Source organism: Elgaria multicarinata, chromosome 2 (genome assembly GCF_023053635.1).
Source record: "Elgaria multicarinata webbii isolate HBS135686 ecotype San Diego chromosome 2, rElgMul1.1.pri, whole genome shotgun sequence".
Taxonomy (NCBI): domain Eukaryota; kingdom Metazoa; phylum Chordata; class Lepidosauria; order Squamata; family Anguidae; genus Elgaria; species Elgaria multicarinata.
This window is the reverse complement of record NC_086172.1, coordinates 44030870-44050142: the sequence shown is the minus strand read 5'-3', so window position 1 is coordinate 44050142 and position 19273 is coordinate 44030870. Positions and strand designations below refer to the sequence as shown.

Here is a 19273-nt window from a genome sequence, read left to right as displayed (position 1 = left end):
CAAAGGACTTTTACTTCAAGTGAGGAACGTAGTTCTGAAGCAGAGTATACTCCATCTAAACTGAGAACATGCACTGGCTCTCAGCCTAGTAGGCCTTCTACACTGGCTAGCCACTAGGGATGTGCTCCGCTTCTAATCAGACCGGCGAATTAGAAGCGGAGCGGGGGGCTTCGCCTGCCCTTAAGGCGGAGGCGAAGAGGATTGGGGGGCCGGCGGAGCGTGGCGAAGAGGATCAAGGTGAAGGCGGATCCTTCGCCTCGATCCGGAGCTCCGCCGGAAAGGTAAGTGGGGTTTACCGGGCCCTGCCGCTGTCGCTGTCGCCCATGCGGTGACAGCGGCAAGGCCCAGTAAACCCCACCCCCCGCCCTCCTCTCCCTTACCTGCCTCCGTCCGCGGTCCGTCGGCATCTTCAATTGAGCCCGCGGTTCAACCAGGAAGTCTGGGCCGCTTGCTCAATTGAAGACACCGACGGACCGCGGACGGAGGCAGGTAAGGCCCCCCTCTGCCTTGGTCCCTTACCGGGCTCTGCCGCCGTCACCGCATGGGCAGCGACGGCGGCAGGACCCGGTAAACCCCCCCCCTCTCCCTTACCTGCCTCCGTCCGCGGTCCGTCGGCATCTTCAATTGAGCCCGCGGTTCAACCAGGAAGTCTGGGCCGCTTGCTCAATTGAAGACGCCGACGGACCACGGACGGAGGCAGGTAAGGCCCCCCTCCCCCTTGGTCCCTTACCGGGCTCTGCCGCCGTCGCCGCACGGGCGGCGATGGCGGCAGGGCCCGGTAAACCTCCCGCCCTCCTCTCCCGGCCTTACCTGGCGCCACTCCCCTCCACTGCGGCGCTCCGATTCGGAGCCGGAGCTCCGCGGCGAAGAGGAGCGGAGTATGGGCGGAGCGGGGGGTCCGTGCACACCCCTACTAGCCACCTCTGTTTTCATGTAATGTCTGGTAACTGTTCTGCATCCAGCCATTTCTAATGTAATGTCTTGTCTGTGATTCACAATCCATTTGGATAAAAGAGAGAGAGAGGTTAATTTCTGTACTTTACAGATCAAGCTACATGTGCAACTTATTTTGCAAGACAGCAACACATTCATCTAATAACCTATCAGTGAATGTTGCTCCTGTAAGAAAAGAGCTTGCTGGAAGGGAAAATGTGGATCAAATTCTTCCGTGAGGTATTTCAAAGAAATTATTTGGCCAAGATGTACAATGAGAGTCTCATGCAATAAAAGATGTAGCATTCAAACAATTGTTTTATTATAGAAAAGCTATGGGAATAGCTTTTCTATAATAGCAGTGATAATAGCAGCTTCTGTGGTGCCGAAGAGCTCAAATGGACACACATAGCTCCCCAGTTTGGTACAACCTCTTGTACACATGGATTGGTACACAAGGATTGGTTTTCTTCACTGAAGTGAATGCACAAATCTCTAGATCTGGGCATTTGTCTTTAGTGACTTAAGTGGCCAGGAAAGGTCCTGTGCCCCATTCCTGAACATGAAATTCTATTTAACTGTGATTAGGGCTAACTAACTGGCATAGAGGATGACTAGCAGGTATATCCCTTCTTTGTTTTCAGTATTTTTATTTAATTTGTATATTACAAACGCTTTCAACAAAATTATGAAATAAATAGAACTATACAACTATGTATGGAATGTCTGTGTACAGACTGTATTTGTGTGTTTCCATGGGCTTTATTTTCCTTTATTGTTGTGTAATGTTGCTTGGTAGATAATGACAGGACATCTTTTAAGAGAATGTATCTAGGTCGTATGAAACTCTAGAAACTTTCTAGCATTACATGGAACTAGAAAGCCAAGCAAGGCTTCTTCTGTCTGATTTCAATCAGCAGATTAATTGTACCACTCTAAGCACAAAATAGAAATTCCAGCTACTACAAAGTACATGTGTTTAGGATTTTATTGTAAGAATAAAAAATTGCTAACCCAATGTTGCAATCTAACATAGCTTTATCACAGTTCCTGACTCTGCAAATTCCTATAGTTGTTTGGTTGCAAAAGCCATTCCAAATCTCTACTGACCCATGGGGACTACAAATTCGTTAGCCACACCTTCCTTAGGTGGTGATGCTACTGTGGAAGACAGTTTCTACACTAAAGGTTTTTTTTAGGCACCATACCTTTTCCATCAATCAGGCCAGCCATCAGTAAGAAACACCCAACACTAATACGGACTGTATCAATCACTTACCGGTGCCATATACATTCTCCTAAAGATAACTAAGTGACAAGATCTTTCCTTATCTTTCTAGTCATTCTTTGGAAGTTTTTCCTCCCACTATAACACTGAAGGCTGTAATAAGAGGCAGATCAACATTCCAAAGAGAAAAAGGATCTCTGCAGACTGGAGCTGTCCTATTCTAAGGAACAGAGGATGAGGCTGTTTGAGATCAGGGGCTCTCCTGAAGGAGGTATTCCTTAAAAAAAAGTTCCTCTGGAGCTTCAAGAGTTGAAGTCATCGTTCTTTTTCAGTGATAATGAACAGTGGTTTTATCCAAAAGCACTCTGGTGTTGTATATGTTTATTTGCATTAATTTTCACTCTAGGTGTTTGAGGTTTTAAAAGAATCCAAGAGATTAAACCCAATATTAGGTAAAAGGAAAAAAATGCTTGCATTGTTCATGAGACAGCAAAATACACCCTAAAACAACCCCTCTCCTTTTTTCTTTCTTTTATAATTCAGGCCAATTCATTCTTCTTATACTTGATCCAAGTTTTGCAACAGGGACAATATAAGGAACACAATTTTAGAACACCTTTTTGAAAACCAGATCATTTCCATCCAAATCTCCATCTGTTAATCATTACAATTTAATAATGAATATTAATCTCCCAAACTATCGGAACACATTTGGAAACCATGTTTGGCAAAATATCCATCTTTGTTATTAAATGTTGATACCATCATGATTTATTCATGGTTATTTAAAAGATTTCTAAACCACCCTTCATCGACACAGATTCCAGGGCAGTGTACAAAAGACATAAATAAAATTATTCATACCAGATAAACAAAACAACCTTCAGACAAACAGAGGCAGCAATATTCTGAAAGTAGAAAGCAGACCTAGGCAAACGTGGCCATTTAAAATGCCTGGGCACATCGAAACGTCTTTACCTGGCACAAAAAGATTACAGTGTTGGCACTAGTCAACAGAATAGTCTGTATATTTAACTTATACAGAATTAGTGAAGTCTGATTCCAAAGACCTCTGTGAGTGAATCCATTAAGCCATTTCGTTTTGAGTCTAGGTGGCACTGTATTCATGGCAAAGCCATGCTTCACCCCATTTTAGAAAGGGTGGTGGTGGCGTGCTTATGTAACCCTCTAAACTAAAGGGATGGGACTTGAAAGGAGCCTGCCTTCCACACTGGGGCTCCAGCTGGAGCAACAGAGAAGAAGCAGTTGGAGATGAAAGAGAGACTGAAAAGAGATGAGGCTCATGATTAATCCTATTTTTGGTTCATTGATGCAACCAGTTTGTGGAGTACAGCTCTAAAACGATCAAGGTATTATTCAAGAAATCAGTCACAACAGCAACTGGTCTATAACTGAATACATGCAAAGTTGAAGGCTTATCTTCCTTCAAAGACTTTGTATTTGTGGGTCTGGGGAAGTTGAGGATGTTTCCCACTAAGATCCCCTCTCTATGGCCATCCTAGGCATACATTTTTCGCTACCATTCTCCAGTGCCTGTCAAATTGATCCCTCTTGGAATTGCCCAGGTAGCAACATTTGCCTTGGCAGCAAGAAAAATACATGCCAAGTCCCGAGCAGCTTAGGGGGGGGGATGATTCTGATCTTGTGGAATATGTGTATTTATGAGACATGTGATGGTATTGTACTGTAGTTTGTTTTCCTTTTTTCTCTTTATGTACAGCCAAGACTAAACTAAAGAGTAATGCAGGATCATATACAACTGTTGCTCTTTTGCAACTGAATTGCTTAGATTGGTTCATACTTTCATCTTTGGTAGGAATGTTCAACACTACAGGAGTTTTGGAACATGGTAGCTGATTACCATCAGGAATTTCTTCACTTTAGGGCACTGATAACTACTAAGGCTATGCTTCTCGAGTTGTAAGACTTTCTTCTGTCTAATCATCATGCATAGGATTGCACCCTTAAGCAATTTTATGCAGTGGTAAAGTCTATAACTGGAAGTCTTCAAACAATCAGAATAAGTGAGTTCTTTTACTGATCTTGTTTTATTGTTATGTGAATTCTTTTTTGTTGTCTGTATTTTTAACTTTATTTCAAAATAAAATAAAGTTCCATGGGAAAAATTAACTCTAACGTTTCTTAGGGAAAAACCTGGCAGGTCTAAAGGGATATGTGCAACATACATAGAAGAATGAAAAGTGGGAGTGGTAAGACCCTGAGTAGCTGAAACACAACAGGACTCTTACTCTTTTATTTGTCACAAATGCTTCAGAGTACCAGTACACTAGAAGCATAACATTATCAATGTTCAAGAAATAACAGTGCCAGAGAATGGTTGCAACAATTATATCTCTTAAATATGTGAAAGAGTGCATGTACTGCCTTGATCATGTAGATTAGGTTGCTCCACAATAAATCCACTGTACTATTCATTGGGCCAGTTCATATGTCATGGTGCCACACACAAGCAGTTTCTGGTTTGCATGAAAAACCTATAGGGGGTTAAAGTGTGATGGCTGAACCCAGACAAACAGTAGATTAACTCTGGGTTATTTAAGTCATAAACAACCCACAGTGTCCAGGTTCGGACATAATGTTAACAACATATAAACAGAGCATCCATAGGTTGATGATGCAAGCTGGAAACAAGTCACGTTTAGTGCACGTTTCTGCAAATTGTGGGTTAATTAACACATTATTTGCCTCTGAGATGTGCGTACTTAGTCACTAGCAAATGCCATTCATAAATACCTCCTGGCTGCATTCAGATGTCACAATAAATCATGGTTTATCATGAAGGGAACAAGCACAGACTCCCCCTACCTAGACACATGCACTCCTTCCCTCTTTCCCCTTTCTTCCTCTGAAGGAAGGAATTTCCTCTGAAGGAAGGAATCTTCTGAAGGAAGGAATACAAGGAGGAATTTGGAAGCATTCATTTCCATATTTTATTCTAAAGCTTGTCCAAACCTGACAAACAGTGCTTAATCTTAACTATGATTTTTTTAAAAAACAAGCCAACTTCAAACCATGGTTTATGAGCTTGCCATATTTTAAGAAACCATAGTCAAGAGTAATCAGTTTAGGGTTTGAACAACACACTAAACTGTGGTTAATCTGAATTACAAGCTGAAGCTTCCAATCTCCTCTTCACAGCTGCACTGGGAGAAAAGAGGGGATAGGAGTGGTAGCAAGCTTGGGTGAAGGCTAGGCTCGTTGCTGCCATGATAAACCATGTTATGATATTGCAATGCAGCTACTTTGTTTGTAGACCATGTCATTTTTTACTACTTTAATACAGACATAAAAGACTATAGATTCATTGCTATTAATTCCTTTGTATAAACCCCAGAATTTAAGAAATTCAGAGCTCTAATCTGCTGAAATTAAGCAGGAAAGCCTTTTGTCTTCAAAGAAGAAAAAAGTTTAAAGACTCCTGCAGGCATCAAGTTCAAAAGAGCAACATGGTAAATGCCTCCCAGCGACATTAAAGAAATTCATAAGCCTCACATGCTACTTTCAATTAGCAATTTTAATACTGCTACAAATGAAAACTGTGTGCTAAAAATACAACATATTTCTCACTACTTTTAAAAGATTTACATAGTATTCATCTTCAGATATAATATCGGTTTAGTTAAGGAAATGATTAGTTACTAATTGAAAGAAAGATAATCACTGATTCTAATAGAAATATAAAAGCTAATCATGTCTCTAGTCATTTTGTATAAGGTTTGTTCCACTGCCATTCAAATACCTTTGCAATTCCCCCCTGAACATTAGGAAAACTGAAAGCCCATAATTTACCCAGCTTCAAACATGATTAGAAGTTTATATAAAAATACTATGGGGAATAGTATAATATCAATTAGCCTTATTTAGCAGAGAGTTTGAGATGTGCAGTGTAATCCTATGAATGTTTACTCAGAACTAAATTCCACTGAGTTCAATAGAGCTTACTCCTTACTAAGTGCATTTAAGATTTCTGACTAAGCGTAGAAGCATTAAGGACTACAGAATGGAGAAAAGCTACCTCCATTACCAGAGGCAGTATGCCTATGTATACCAGTTGCTGGGGAACATGGGCAGGAGGGTGCTGTTGCACTCATGTCCTGCTTGTGACTTTCCCGTAGGCAGCTGGTTGGCCACTGTGTGAGCTTGGTCCTTGGTATGATCCAGCACGGCTCATCTTATTTACAGGGACACGGCAGTTGCATAGAAAAGGGAATTTCAGCAGGTGTCATTTGTATATATGGAGAACCTGGTGAAATTCCCTCTTCATCACAACAGTTAAAGTGTAGGAGCTATACTAGAGTGACCAGACTTAAAAGAGGGCAGGGCACCTGCAGCTTTAACTGTTGTGATGAAGAGGAAGTTTCACCAGGTTCTCCATATATACAAATGACACCTGCTGAAATTCTCTTTTCAATACAACTGTTAAAGATGCAGGAGTGCTGTCCTCCTTTTCATATGGTCACCCTACCTTAACAAGAGATGCTACATCATTGGTCACTGGTAACAATCCCAATTAGTCACTGGTATCAATCCCAACTATGTATACCCTCCTCTGGCAATCAGAGCTAGCAGCTAGCAGCCCATGAGACATACTGACTTGCAATGATGGGAGTTGAGGAAGGGCTGCTCTAAACACAAAAAGAGAAGTAGGTGGCCCTAAATTGTTCGTCATCAGTTTCCCACAACCCCACAGTCACCTCTGCATATCATATTCTCCATCCTATCCTCATGGTTTATCTGCTTTGGGAGAATGAGAATTTCACTTGCACTTTCTGCCTCCTTAGGGAGGATGGGGCGTTAAGGCTTGTGAGCCTTATGGGGCCTGATGGAGGTGTTTCTTCTGCAGATGCCTATCTGTAACAGATAACTTAGAATTTGTTTCCCATAAAGAAGAGGACACATGCTCTTAAGTCACAAATGTCCCCTGGCAGAGACTTCTCCCTATTCTGCATAAGATCTGTAGGAATGACTATGCCCACCATCCCAACCTGATTTTGGAAGTAGCAAGGAAAAGCTAAAGATTGTTCTAACAAAACAATCTCTGTGTGTGTGTGTGTGTGTGTGTGTGTGTGTGTGAGAGAGAGAGAGAGAGAGAGAGAGAGAGAGAGAGAGAGAGAGAGAGAGAGATCCTGTACTGTTCTTCTAATGCCAGTGCTGGGATATACTCCAGTCCACAGATTCTTGCATGCAGAATAAGAAAACTCCATGCAGAAGCATCTGGGCAGGAGACTCTCCATACAGTCACCTATATAAGCAAATTGTTGGTGTCTTGTTGGTGTCAGGTTGGAGCCCACAAGTTAAGTGAAAATTCGGGCAGGGGGGCAACTTTAGAAACCTTGAGAAACATTGATCTACCTATAGGGCAGACATCAAGGGTAGGCATGATTGGGCACCTGCTGAGGGCCCACCCCCAGCAGGGGCCCACAAACAACAGCACCCTGGACTTACTCCTCTTCATCATTGCAACCTGATTGTTCATCTGCCTTTCACTCTGGCCTAGACAACAAAGGGGTGAAAAGGAGAACGAGCATATGTCATTGCCTACTTGCTCGCTGGCTTTTATCCAGTCAAGTAAGCAAGTGGCAGCAATGATGAGAAAGAAGAACAGCAGCAGCTGGTAACAATGATAATTTATTTATTTAATTAATTAATTAATTAATTACATTTATATACCGCCCCACAGCCGACAACAATTAAAAATAGTAAACATTAAAAGTATACAAAAATTAAAAAAACATAAAAACAGTATAAAAACAACAGTATCCATTTAAAAACAACAATTCTGGGGTCCATTAAAAACAAACTTAACGTTGTTAAATGCTGTTAAAATGCCTGGGAGAAGAGAAAAATCTTGACCTGGCACCGAAAAGATAACAACGTTGGCGCCAGGCGAGCCTCATCGGGAAGATCATTCCACAGTCGGGGGGCAACCACTGAGAAGGCCCTCTCTCTTGTAGCCATCCTCCGAGCTTCCCTCGGAGTAGGCACTCGGAGGAGGACCTTAGATGTTGAGCGCAGTGTATGGGTAGGTTCATGTCGGGAGAGGCGTTCCATCAGGTATTGTGGTCCCAAGCCATGTAGGGCTTTATAGGTTAAGACCAGCACCTTGAATTGGGCTTGGAAACATATAGGCAGCCAATGCAAGCAGGCTAGAATCGGTGTTATATGCTCAAACCTCCCTGTTCCAGCTATCAATCTGGCCGCCGCATTTTGCACAAGTTGCAGCTTCCGGACCGTCTTCAAAGGCTGCCCCATGTAGAGGGCATTGCAGTAATCTAATTTGGAAGTTACCAAAGTATAGACAACTGAAGCTAGGTTATCCCTGTCCAGATAGGGGCGTAGCTGGGCCACCAACCGAAGTTGGTAGAAAGCACTCCGTGCCACCGAGGCCACCTGAGCCTCAAGTGACAAAGATGGTTCTAGGAGAACCCCCAAGCTACGAACCTGCTCCTTCAGGGGGAGTGCAACCCCATCCAGAACTGGTTGAACACCCCCCATCCGATCAGATGAACCACCCAACAGCAGCATCTCAGTCTTGTCTGGATTGATCTTCAGTTTATTAGCCCTCATCCAGTCCATTGTCGCAGCCAAGCACCGGTTCAGCACATCCACAGCCATACCTGATGAGGATGAAAAGGAGCAGTAGAGCTGCGTGTCGTCAGCGTACTGATGACAGCGCACTCCAAAACTCCGGATGACCACACCCAACGGTTTCATGTACATGTTAAACAGCATGGGGGACAAGACCGACCCCTGCGGAACCCCATACTGGAGAGTCCATGGGGCCGAGCAATACAATAAGGTAGAGTCACTGAGGGAGGGGGCATATTAACCTTGTCAAGGGCCCACAAAAATCTGGAGCCGCCGCTGCCTACCTAGCACAATACTGTCATCTGACTATTTCATTTTGTCCCTGCCCTGCTCTCTGGGCTTTTCTACACAAGATCCACTGTATCTACCTTGGGTTTCATCACAGAATTGAGATTTGAACACTACACAAGGAGCATTTCCTTTCCTGCTTTTCTGCTACATAACCTATAGGTGGCACTGTGGTATAGCAAAATAGTACAAATGCACAAAACGAAACAGCGCTTTCTTTCACTATCAGAAATACAACATTTTCCCTTCTCTAAGAAACTAAATAGAAGTGCTGTTTACAAACAGAAGCAAAACTGGAGGGTCATGACGTCGTCTAAAGAACCCATAAACCACTGTAAGGAATGATGTGAGCACACAACAAACGCCTCATGTTTCAACACAGGATATGTCTACCTCACAAAAGGATATACCTCAAACATTTTTTCTAGCACTCCTGCAAAATTAAATTGGGAGTGGAGGTTTCTGGAAGACTGTGTTTACAACTTCACAATGTGCTGAAAACAGTTGCACAACAGAGTTCAGGCAAGTTGTACTGGATATCACCTGAAATTTTTAACAAGACAGCCAAACTTTGGATCAACTAATCTCTATCTAAATTGAATCAATGTATATTAAAGACGCTTATTCACAACATGAGCTGTGTGCTTTTAAAAATAAAGCCCATGCTGACATATTGGGTTCAGTTTTTCAATAATACTGAGGTGGGATTCAATTTTTAAATACTACTCAAATCACAGAAAAATCTCATGGACTTGCCACCTCACCATGCGACAAATCCACAAAACCTTCCTAAACCTGAATGTTCATAATATAAATCTTCAAAGAACTTCATGTCCGTTCACTCAAGATCAAATATCAAAACTGCCAAAATTCTTTGAGAGATTTTTTTTCCCACAAAATACTTGATCAGGGGGAAAAAGGATTCATTTTATATGGCTTTGAGAAAGCATGGTCCAGAATTTAGTTTCAAAACAATGTTGCTATGATAGAAAAAGCTATTGGCTTTCTAGAATAATGAATTTGTGAATATCTGTAATGTTAGCTGTTATATTTGCATTTAAAAATAGACGTAGAAAATCAACAAGATATTCCTGTTACCATATGCAATGTAACCAACCAAACCTTGATGTATACTTATGGGGTTTTCCATCCCCAGCTACCTTACAAGAAAGTTCACAAAAGGTAGCTCACAAAAACTTTAATATGCTCTTCTGCTCATTCATTACATACCAACACTTTGAAATTCTCTTCTAGTTTACAAAACTGCAGTGACCAAATTTTGCTCACCGCAGATGGCTAAGTGAGTGGTTATTGGTAAGTGTGTTCTGGACTCAAGAGTTCAACTGGAGTTAGACGTTATGGGCAGCTACATTATACACAACTTGCTACCTTTTTTTAAAAAAGGACAAGAACTTTGGAGGAGGATTTTTGGCAGAAAGTACAAGGGAGAGATGCTTAAACCTTTCTTCAAATGTGACTTCTCTGCTATGAATCCCCTCCCGGTAAAGCGGCTTTTCCTTTTTAAGAGTGATATCACAGCTCCGTTAAACATGTAGTTTCCCCAAAGCTTAGCTATTCTATGTCAACTTGTTATTATGAAACACCTATTTGTCTTTGTTGTGTGAGTTCAAGCAAATCGAGAGTTGCATAATATGCATTAAGCAAACTTTGGTGAAATGGTCCAAATTATGGTGAAATCAATCTAATCCTCTTTGGTGATCTTGAGAAAACAGCCAATTCCTCTCAAAGGAACAGTGTGATCTTCAGCATCACAGATGATCAATGTGTCCACCCTTTCTATCTTGCAAAATCGCAATGTACTTGCATTCAGAAGGCTAGATGAAGGCTCTGATATCCAAAGTAAAATGTCCTGGAACCTAGCCAATCTAGATTTGTCAAAACCTAGATTAATCACTACAAAACCCAATGAAAATAATTTTAGTGCTTTGATGCATTTGCACATTGTCAGGAGCAAATGTGAATTCTAACTGTGGAACAAGACATATATTTAAAAAGCACTCTAACTTGAAAGGCAAAGGCAAAACCTGAATAACTAAGAAAGCTTCAGCCATTCACATTCAGTATGCCAGAGGCACTACCACTAATTTCAGACAACTTTGCAGTTCACTTCTAAGTGTGATCATTTAAAAAAACTATTATACTCCATAAAGGTAAAAAAAATGTTATTCATGAATAGACATTTACACAGGGCAATACATATGGTTCTGACTTGCACCTACCAGTTAATCATATTCAGATATGCATCCTAGAAAATACTGCTGTCAGCACTCTATATTCATAACTTTTTACCTAATGTTATCAACTCAGTAAAAATGATTGCAATATTTATCAAAATATTAGCACTATTTAGTTATATCAATTTGGCAATCGTAACTGAGTATTCCTGCTATTGTATGCAGATGAAACTGAATGTATTTTGATTGTCAAAATACATTCACCTGTTTTTTGATTCTGTATTACTGAGTGAGAGGGCTCAAGCCTGCACAATGTGTAACCCATCAAGCATAGTGTAATCCACCAGTTGCCAGGTCCTTGACAAGCCCTTGTTTTTGTAATTCTAAGCAGGCAGTAAAAATAGGAAGTTTACTGAGCTACAATGTCTATTGAGTCATCAATCAATAGACATTGTAGGTAAGCCACATTACATCTGGCAGGCCACACATTGTACAAGTCTGATAACAATCATTAGTATAGAATTAAAAAATAGCTGACTGTGTTTCAACAAATGCATGCAGCTTCATCAATACGCAGTAGAAAACTTCTATTCAGCTAGAACCCACATCTAGAAAATTAAGAGCTGAATACTGGTTGTTTTATTATTCCAGTTGTTCTGTGGCCTTATCCAATTCTTCATGTGCTTTTTGCATTGGCATGTACAGGCTACTATTGAGCTATCGATTTTACTAAGCTACCTTGTTTCCCCGAAAGTAAGACATCCCCCGAAAATAAGACCTACTTCCAGTTTTGCCTCTCGTTGTAATATAAGGCATCCCCCGAAAATAAGACCTTTTTTTTTGTTCAACAATAAATGTGTACCGTATTCTTCTTCATGGAAAAATAAGACATCCCCTGAAAATAAGACCTAGCGCATTTTTGGGAGCAAAAATTAATATAAGACACTGTCTTATTTTCAGGGAAACAGGGTACTAAAGATGTTCATCTTAACAATTATGCAATAAATGTAATCTTTCCCCATCCCACCCAAAGAGTAGACTCAGAACATCCAGAACTGATTATTCTATTTATCCAAATATTCTACACATGGAAACATTCTTTGAAATATAGACCTTTTCAGCCTTTATTTTTGAATGAGTACTCAATGTTTTAACATGTACATTTTTAAAAATGCAAGCAACAGGTGCTGGGGGAGAGGGAGACTGATAATTATTGCACAAGGTGGGGATAAAGTATTTCTTCCAGATAAAAATAGCAGTTTCAAAGAGGTTACTAAGGTGACCATATGGAAAGGAGGTCAGGGCTCCTGTATCTTTAACAGTTGTATTCCAAAGGGAATTTCAGCCAGTGACATTTGTATGTATGCAGCACCTGGTGAAATTCCCTCTTTATCACAGCAGTTAAAGCTGCAAGAGCTATACTGGAGTGACCAGATACAAAATAAGGCAAGGCTTATAAAACTATTTGCTCATAATGTCCTCAAGATAAGCCAGGTTTACTGAAAGGAACACATTTAAACTAAAGTAGTGAAAAGGCACAATCAAAGGCACAATCCAAAGTAGAAAATGAAGCTTTCTGTCTAGAAGTACCCAAGTCTCCACATTCCTTACCCATAAGTATGTTCTTGTTCATGTGTCAAAAATGGTGACAGACAGATGCAGTCAACCATATTGAAACACCTCCAGACAGTCCCTGAAGTTCTATGCAGTTGAGAATATTATTTTCTCCATGGTGGTGAAGTTAGATAGGAATATGCCTGTGTATGCTCCTAAAAAGCAATATATTTCATCCTCTGTCATGAAATAGTGACCATGATTACAAGAAGCACAGGCAGAAAGCTGGCCATAAACAGGAAACTGTGAAACTTGCTACAGTTATTATACCACAAAAATCACCCCATTCTGCCTGTATAGTATTTGGCATGATGGCTAATCTTGCCCAGGGCATATTAACATGATCCTTACCATACTGACTTCTCTCTGCTCCCAAGAGAAACCCAAGTCATACACTTCCATTTAGAAAAATAGTCTCACATGCTACTGGCAGTATGTGTAAAAACCTCCATGGCATTTAGAATCTTTATTGTAGGACCAGTCTATTAAAATTCTAGACATTTAGATGGTGACACAGACATAGAAATATTGGAGCGGGCTTCCCACTAAGTTGAGGTAATTCAGGTTGTCTCATGATGGAGTGCCAAAGACCAGAGTCAGTTATGGTTATCTGCTATAAATGTGGTTGCTGTATAGAAATCCAATGCAAAAGCTAAGTGAAGTTATCCTTAACTGCTAGTGCCATCTTTGATAAAGTAGCTACTGGCTTCCTACAATTACTTCAAAGCAACTAACATTAGCAGCTGCTTCTGATGTATAGCAGTAGCAACTTTCAGAAACTGAGGCTTCATCTACACCAAGCAGGATATTGCACTATGAAAGTGGTATGAAAGCGGTATATAAGAGGCAGGAGCCACACTACTGCTTTATAGCGGTATTGAAGTGCACTGACAACTGTTGGGACCCATTGACACATACCACATACTGCTTTCATACCACTATATCCTGCTTGGTGTGGCTCCTGCCTTTTATATACCGCTTTCATAGTGCAATATCCTACTTGGTGTAGATGAGGCCTGAGTTTAACATCTTCAGAGTATATTTCAAAATAATTTAATTAATGTATATTTCCTTCTCTGGGCATATCTTACAAATTTAGTGCATTTTACTGAAATGCGTATTTTTCAATTTGGGCAAGGCAAATCAGAACTAGCAATGTTTTCACCCATCGCCCAATCCAGAATTTCTTACAGGCGAATAGATCCCACTTACACGAGATGCAATAATTTATCCCAGATCTGCTTGAGACTTCACGTACTTCAATGGATCTGCACTTTCCATAAAATTAATGGGCAGTATCCCACATGCTCAAGAATTCCATGTGTGCATGGTGGTATATGCAAAACTCTGGTCAGGGTAACTGTTCCATACAAGGAAGAGAAGCATGTTTAAAAGCAGTATATAGTTTTATCATTGAATTACCAAACTGAACGTAACATATTTACAAACAACAGGCAGCATCCAACACCACAGCTCTGCCTATGCAATTGCCACAGTGCTAGTGTAAGCTATTGTGGGAAATCTACTATGCCAGCTTATACTATTGTGGTAATGCTAGGTTGCTACACTAGCGCGATAGCAATTACATAAGCGGAGCAACAATACTGGATACTGCCCAATACATTGTGATACTTATGCTAACTAAAAAAAAGTTGTCTAATAAAAATGTCTACTAATATTCATCGAAGATCTATGATTTATTTAGAATCTTCTAATGTTGCCAAAAATGCTCCTTTCTTTGAAACCTTTAATCAAAATAGCCTGAAACACCACCAGTTTTTAATCATGTTTGTCAAAACTTGAAAACTAGGAGTTGCTTATTATACAACAAAATTCTGTTGCTGGATTTTTTTTTCCTGTTCATGTGTCCAAAGACTTTATTGGTTAAGTTTATATCCTGCCTTTCTTCATAGAACTCAAGGCTGTGAGGAAAGGTCTCCCATCCAGCTTCATCATGTATCATCAGACTATGTTTCGCAATGGTAACTGCTCAAAAATTTCACAACTTAGTTTTTTTAAGTGACCAAATTACAAGATTCCTTTCGGTTAAACTTACATGAAGATTGTGTCTGCTAAAGTAATGCAAATTATTGACGGTCAAATTCTGAAAGTTTTTTCTCAGTCCTCTACATTTGGTAGAATTTTTGCAGGAGTAAGCACTAACTTAGAAAAAAAACACCAAAAAACTTGAGCTAAAGGCCAGCAGGCCAGCAAGGGCTACTAGTCCTGATGGATAAGTGCAACCTCCAGTATCAGAGGCAGTAAACTTTTATACTGCCTCTGGGTGGGAGGGTGCTGTTGCATCATGTCCTGGTTGTGGTTCCCTGGTCAACAGATCGTTGGCCACTGTGTGAACAGAGTGCTGGACTAGATGTGCTGGTCTGATCCAGCCTGGCTCTTGATACGTTCTTAGGTTTAGCTCTTCATTATCAAAAAGAAAACTATGCGTTAGTAGTCCTTGATCTGTCAAAAATCTAACCCAGCAAGAAGCAAAATATGGGGGAAAGCCTCAGAAAAATACTATTGCAGCCCAAAACGTCCAGAAAGAAGGAGAAAAAAGTATTTACTGGTATTACAGTTTACCGTCTCCACTCAAATGACTGTTGTTCTAATTTCCTGTCAAATGCATGGAAGGTAAATCTGGATTAAAATGGAATTTTCTTTCTCAAATTTCCAGTAAGCTCAACATATAAAAGAAGGGCTGTCTTTCATGGATCTGAAAGTGTTGAATAGATTGCACATCTAGCTTAGCTTAACAGTGCAATTCTATACATGTCTACTAAGAAGTAAACTTCATTGAGTTCGATGGAACTTACATCCAAGTAAGTGGGTCTAGGATTGCAGCCTGAATCTCCTTAGATGCCCAATACCTGTTTGTCTTCAGTTCGGCAGTTTAATAATTGACCGTAATTCTAACCATTTGTAAAGAGAAATTTAAGTCTAACCAGGTGTCATCTAGTTACCACTTTCAACATTTAACTGAAATTTTGCCTTCTTGTCCTTTTTTCCACTTTAGGTGATTACTTGGCAAATTCCTGATACACTTCACTGCCTGGGACATAAAAAAAGGAGTAAATTATTAAGGAAGGTACAAAAACCAAGTACTGTTTATCCCCTCCAAAAAAGCAATAACTGATAATGACTTTTTAGTTAACCAAAATGTAATTTGTTGTCAAACTATAACAAGACTTTCAGATTGCTTTACCCATCTTTCTTCTTCCTTTTGCAAAACTCATAAAAAAAGAAGGGAAAATAGATTTATAATACTTTGCTATACATATTTTATGCCAGTCAGATCTAAACTTATATTCCTATTATTAACATCCACCAATGTTCTAAAAAAAAGTTAAAGAATTACAGAAAAATCTAATTAATAACAGAAATATAACATTCACAGGCTAAATACATTCTAGCACAAAGCAAAAGCTAAAATGTCAATCAGCCACAATAGAAGCAGAGTTTTATGAATATCTGCATTTAACTTTCATCACAAAACTTGACAGTATATTAAATATTCTTTATATGCTTTTTAGCATTTGGTTCAAAGCCTTCTTTCTTGATCAAACTCAAATTTCCATTACAGATTTCCCCCAATGTGGTGCCCATCAAGCTCCCTACACCTCCTGAACATTTTTATATCATAAGATTTTTTGTAACTCATCACTTTTTAACTGGGACACTGCATCCTGCAAAGCAAAGTGCTGCCCTCCAGGGCCGTCTTTGAGTTCAAAAGAATGGTTTTGTATCCTGAAGCTCAAACATCACCTCTGCCTTGTACTTAGGTTTGGGGGTAATTTAGTCTCACCAGCTTACCTTTTGTGACTAGTCATGCCCACCATGGCAACCATTTTATAAATGGGCAAGCCCGTCATGACAGCCATTTTGTGAGAGCATCTCAAAATTCCACTGACCCAAAAAGGTTGAAGACCCTGCATACAAATTTATTTGACTCATGTATTACTGTATGCCCTTTACTCTACAGATTTTTCATAGATGGAACACAAAGGCTTGATTTAGACATAATAAAAAAAACTATAGTTTCCTGCTACACAAATGAGTTGCAATGAGCTTTAGGCTCATGTACATCCCCCTCCCCTCTCTAGAAGCATCCACTGTCAGTTTTAAGCTCTCAGGAACAAGTCAGGATCAAACCATGGTTTAAGATTTCGGCTTGTTCTCCAATGAAAATCTAAACACAGATTAGACATACTAGTTTGGACATAACCGGGAACTGAAGATAGTTTAAAACGAGAAGTATTAGCTACTGATTCAGGCTTCAACCAGGAATCTTCTATGTACTACGTAAAGTATATAAACCAAGCAATTCTGGATATCCCATTGTTTGGGCCATTACCACTGTCACAATATGGTCTCTATTCACAGGCTATATTCTTCTAGTACCCCTAGTTAATTGCAGACTTCCTGTGGTAATGATAGTACACTGCCCATCTCTTAGAGACCACTATCCCAGCAACCTTGGATATAGAGTCTGTATACACTAACATCCCGCTCAAAGATGGACAACAAGCCAGGAATATTATGCCTGATAATATCACAGCACATCTCAACACCATGCTTTGCTACTTTGTCCTCCCACAAAATTATTTCAGAGTAGGGAGCACTTGCATCTTCAGGTCAATAGCATTTTCATGGGTACTCCATAATATTCTAACATACTTATGGTTGACTTAAAACAGTGCTTCCCCAGCTCTTCTTTCACACGGCCTTTAAGATATATAGATATAGATATATATAGATATAGATATATATCATCCAAATCCATTGAAAGGAAGTTCTTGAGAAATCCCACCAGGACTTCAAAAATGTACACCCCATCCTCTACCTGAGTCTGGACTAGACCACACAGCACATTTATTTTCTGGCCACTATGGTACAACTATCTCCTTGACAAGCCCAAAAGAGAAATTTATAAAACATTATGCATCAGCTAGAAGCCCCAGCCAAAAACTACCATCCTGCTCTCTCACAGGCCTAATCTAAAGTGGCTGGTCACTCACAGCAACGCACTATCTAACGAAGACACAAACCCAGAACCTATGCCCTGGAAAAAAGATGTCAAGTCTGTCTGCATTCTAGCAACACTATTAAACTTCATTCATACCAGTAGGGGCTCATTCACTTACTTATCCCCACAATATGATATATGCTAGCATCTGCCTCAATGATTTTCTGCTCTCTACATGTGACAAATCACTCTGTTTCTACACAAGTGAATGAGTGGGCATCAGAAATCGCTTCATTAAGAATATCGATCTCCCAGTCAGAGAATACTTCAATCTCTCAGGTAGGACACTCTGCTGCAGATCTCAAAGACACCATGCTTCAACAAGACTTCAAAGGGAAACTCCTGCACAAAATTGATGAACTAGAATTCTAGTCTAGTCCAAGGTGATATAATCAGAATTTTTGTTGTCTATTCCACCACAGTTGTTAAGTTAACTTGAGTAATGCCAACGCTGAGGAGGGAGAGCAGGGTTTCTGGGCAGCCATCCATGTTCCGGAGACCCCTCCCAGGTTGACCCCAGAGTGACATTATCTGGCAGAAACGCCATGTTGACATTGCTCCCTTTGAAAAAGTCAGGGTAAATACCCAACTTTTTCATATTGCAGCATTGCAGGGAAGCCCCGCATTGGCTGTGAAGCTGAACCTGCGTTGTCTAACCAACGGGGTGCAGATCCACAGACACCGCGGGTCTTTCCCCGCATGTAGACAGCCCCTATGTCACTGTATTTCATGACCTTCAACAGCCAGCCTGAAACAGGAGCCAAGAGTTGCGGGGAGCAAGTTAAGATGGAAAGTTTCAGGACAGGGGAAAAGGAAAAAGGATCTTTTTACCCCCTTTCTCATGTCCTGATGCCTTTTACTGATAGAGGGCTGATTTGTGAGTGACTGCCAGCCCTGAATCTGAGCATTTTTAGTACCTATACAGTGGGGTACAGGAGGGGAGCAGAGAGTAGGAAACAGAAAAAGTGTGCTTTTTCTTTTCCTTCCTCCCAAAACATTCTTTTTTAGTCCAGGGACTTTACCGCCTGTCAACTCTGAACTCCCCTCTAGGACATTTACCATAAGGGTACAATCCTATGCATGTTTAGCCATGAAAAAAAATCTTACCATTCCCAGCATGCCCCACTTGTATGTAGGACTTTTTCCTGCCTACACATACATAGCATTGCACCCTAAAACTCAGCTGTTAAGGGCTTGAACAGGGTACTCCCACCACCTTCAGTTTCCTTTCTCACTCTCTCTCCACAGACATCTCAACATTCTGTACTTCCTGGAGGCTCACAGGTCCTTGTCAACCTCATTTGGAAGGTTTTTTTAAAAGTTTAATTTATCAATGTATAGATTTCTGCATATTTTGCA

At 40.5% G+C, this 19273-nt stretch overlaps 1 protein-coding gene across 1 annotated transcript in view; it reads right to left on the bottom strand.

Annotated features, from left to right (window-relative positions):
• LRP2 (LDL receptor related protein 2) overlaps window positions 1-19273 on the bottom strand; it is a 173790-nt gene that overhangs the window by 151599 nt on the left and 2918 nt on the right. Inside the window, exon 2 of the mRNA XM_063118309.1 lies at window positions 18558-18662. Coding sequence (XP_062974379.1) covers window positions 18558-18662 — 105 coding nt within the window. The remainder of the gene's footprint in view (window positions 1-18557; window positions 18663-19273) is intronic.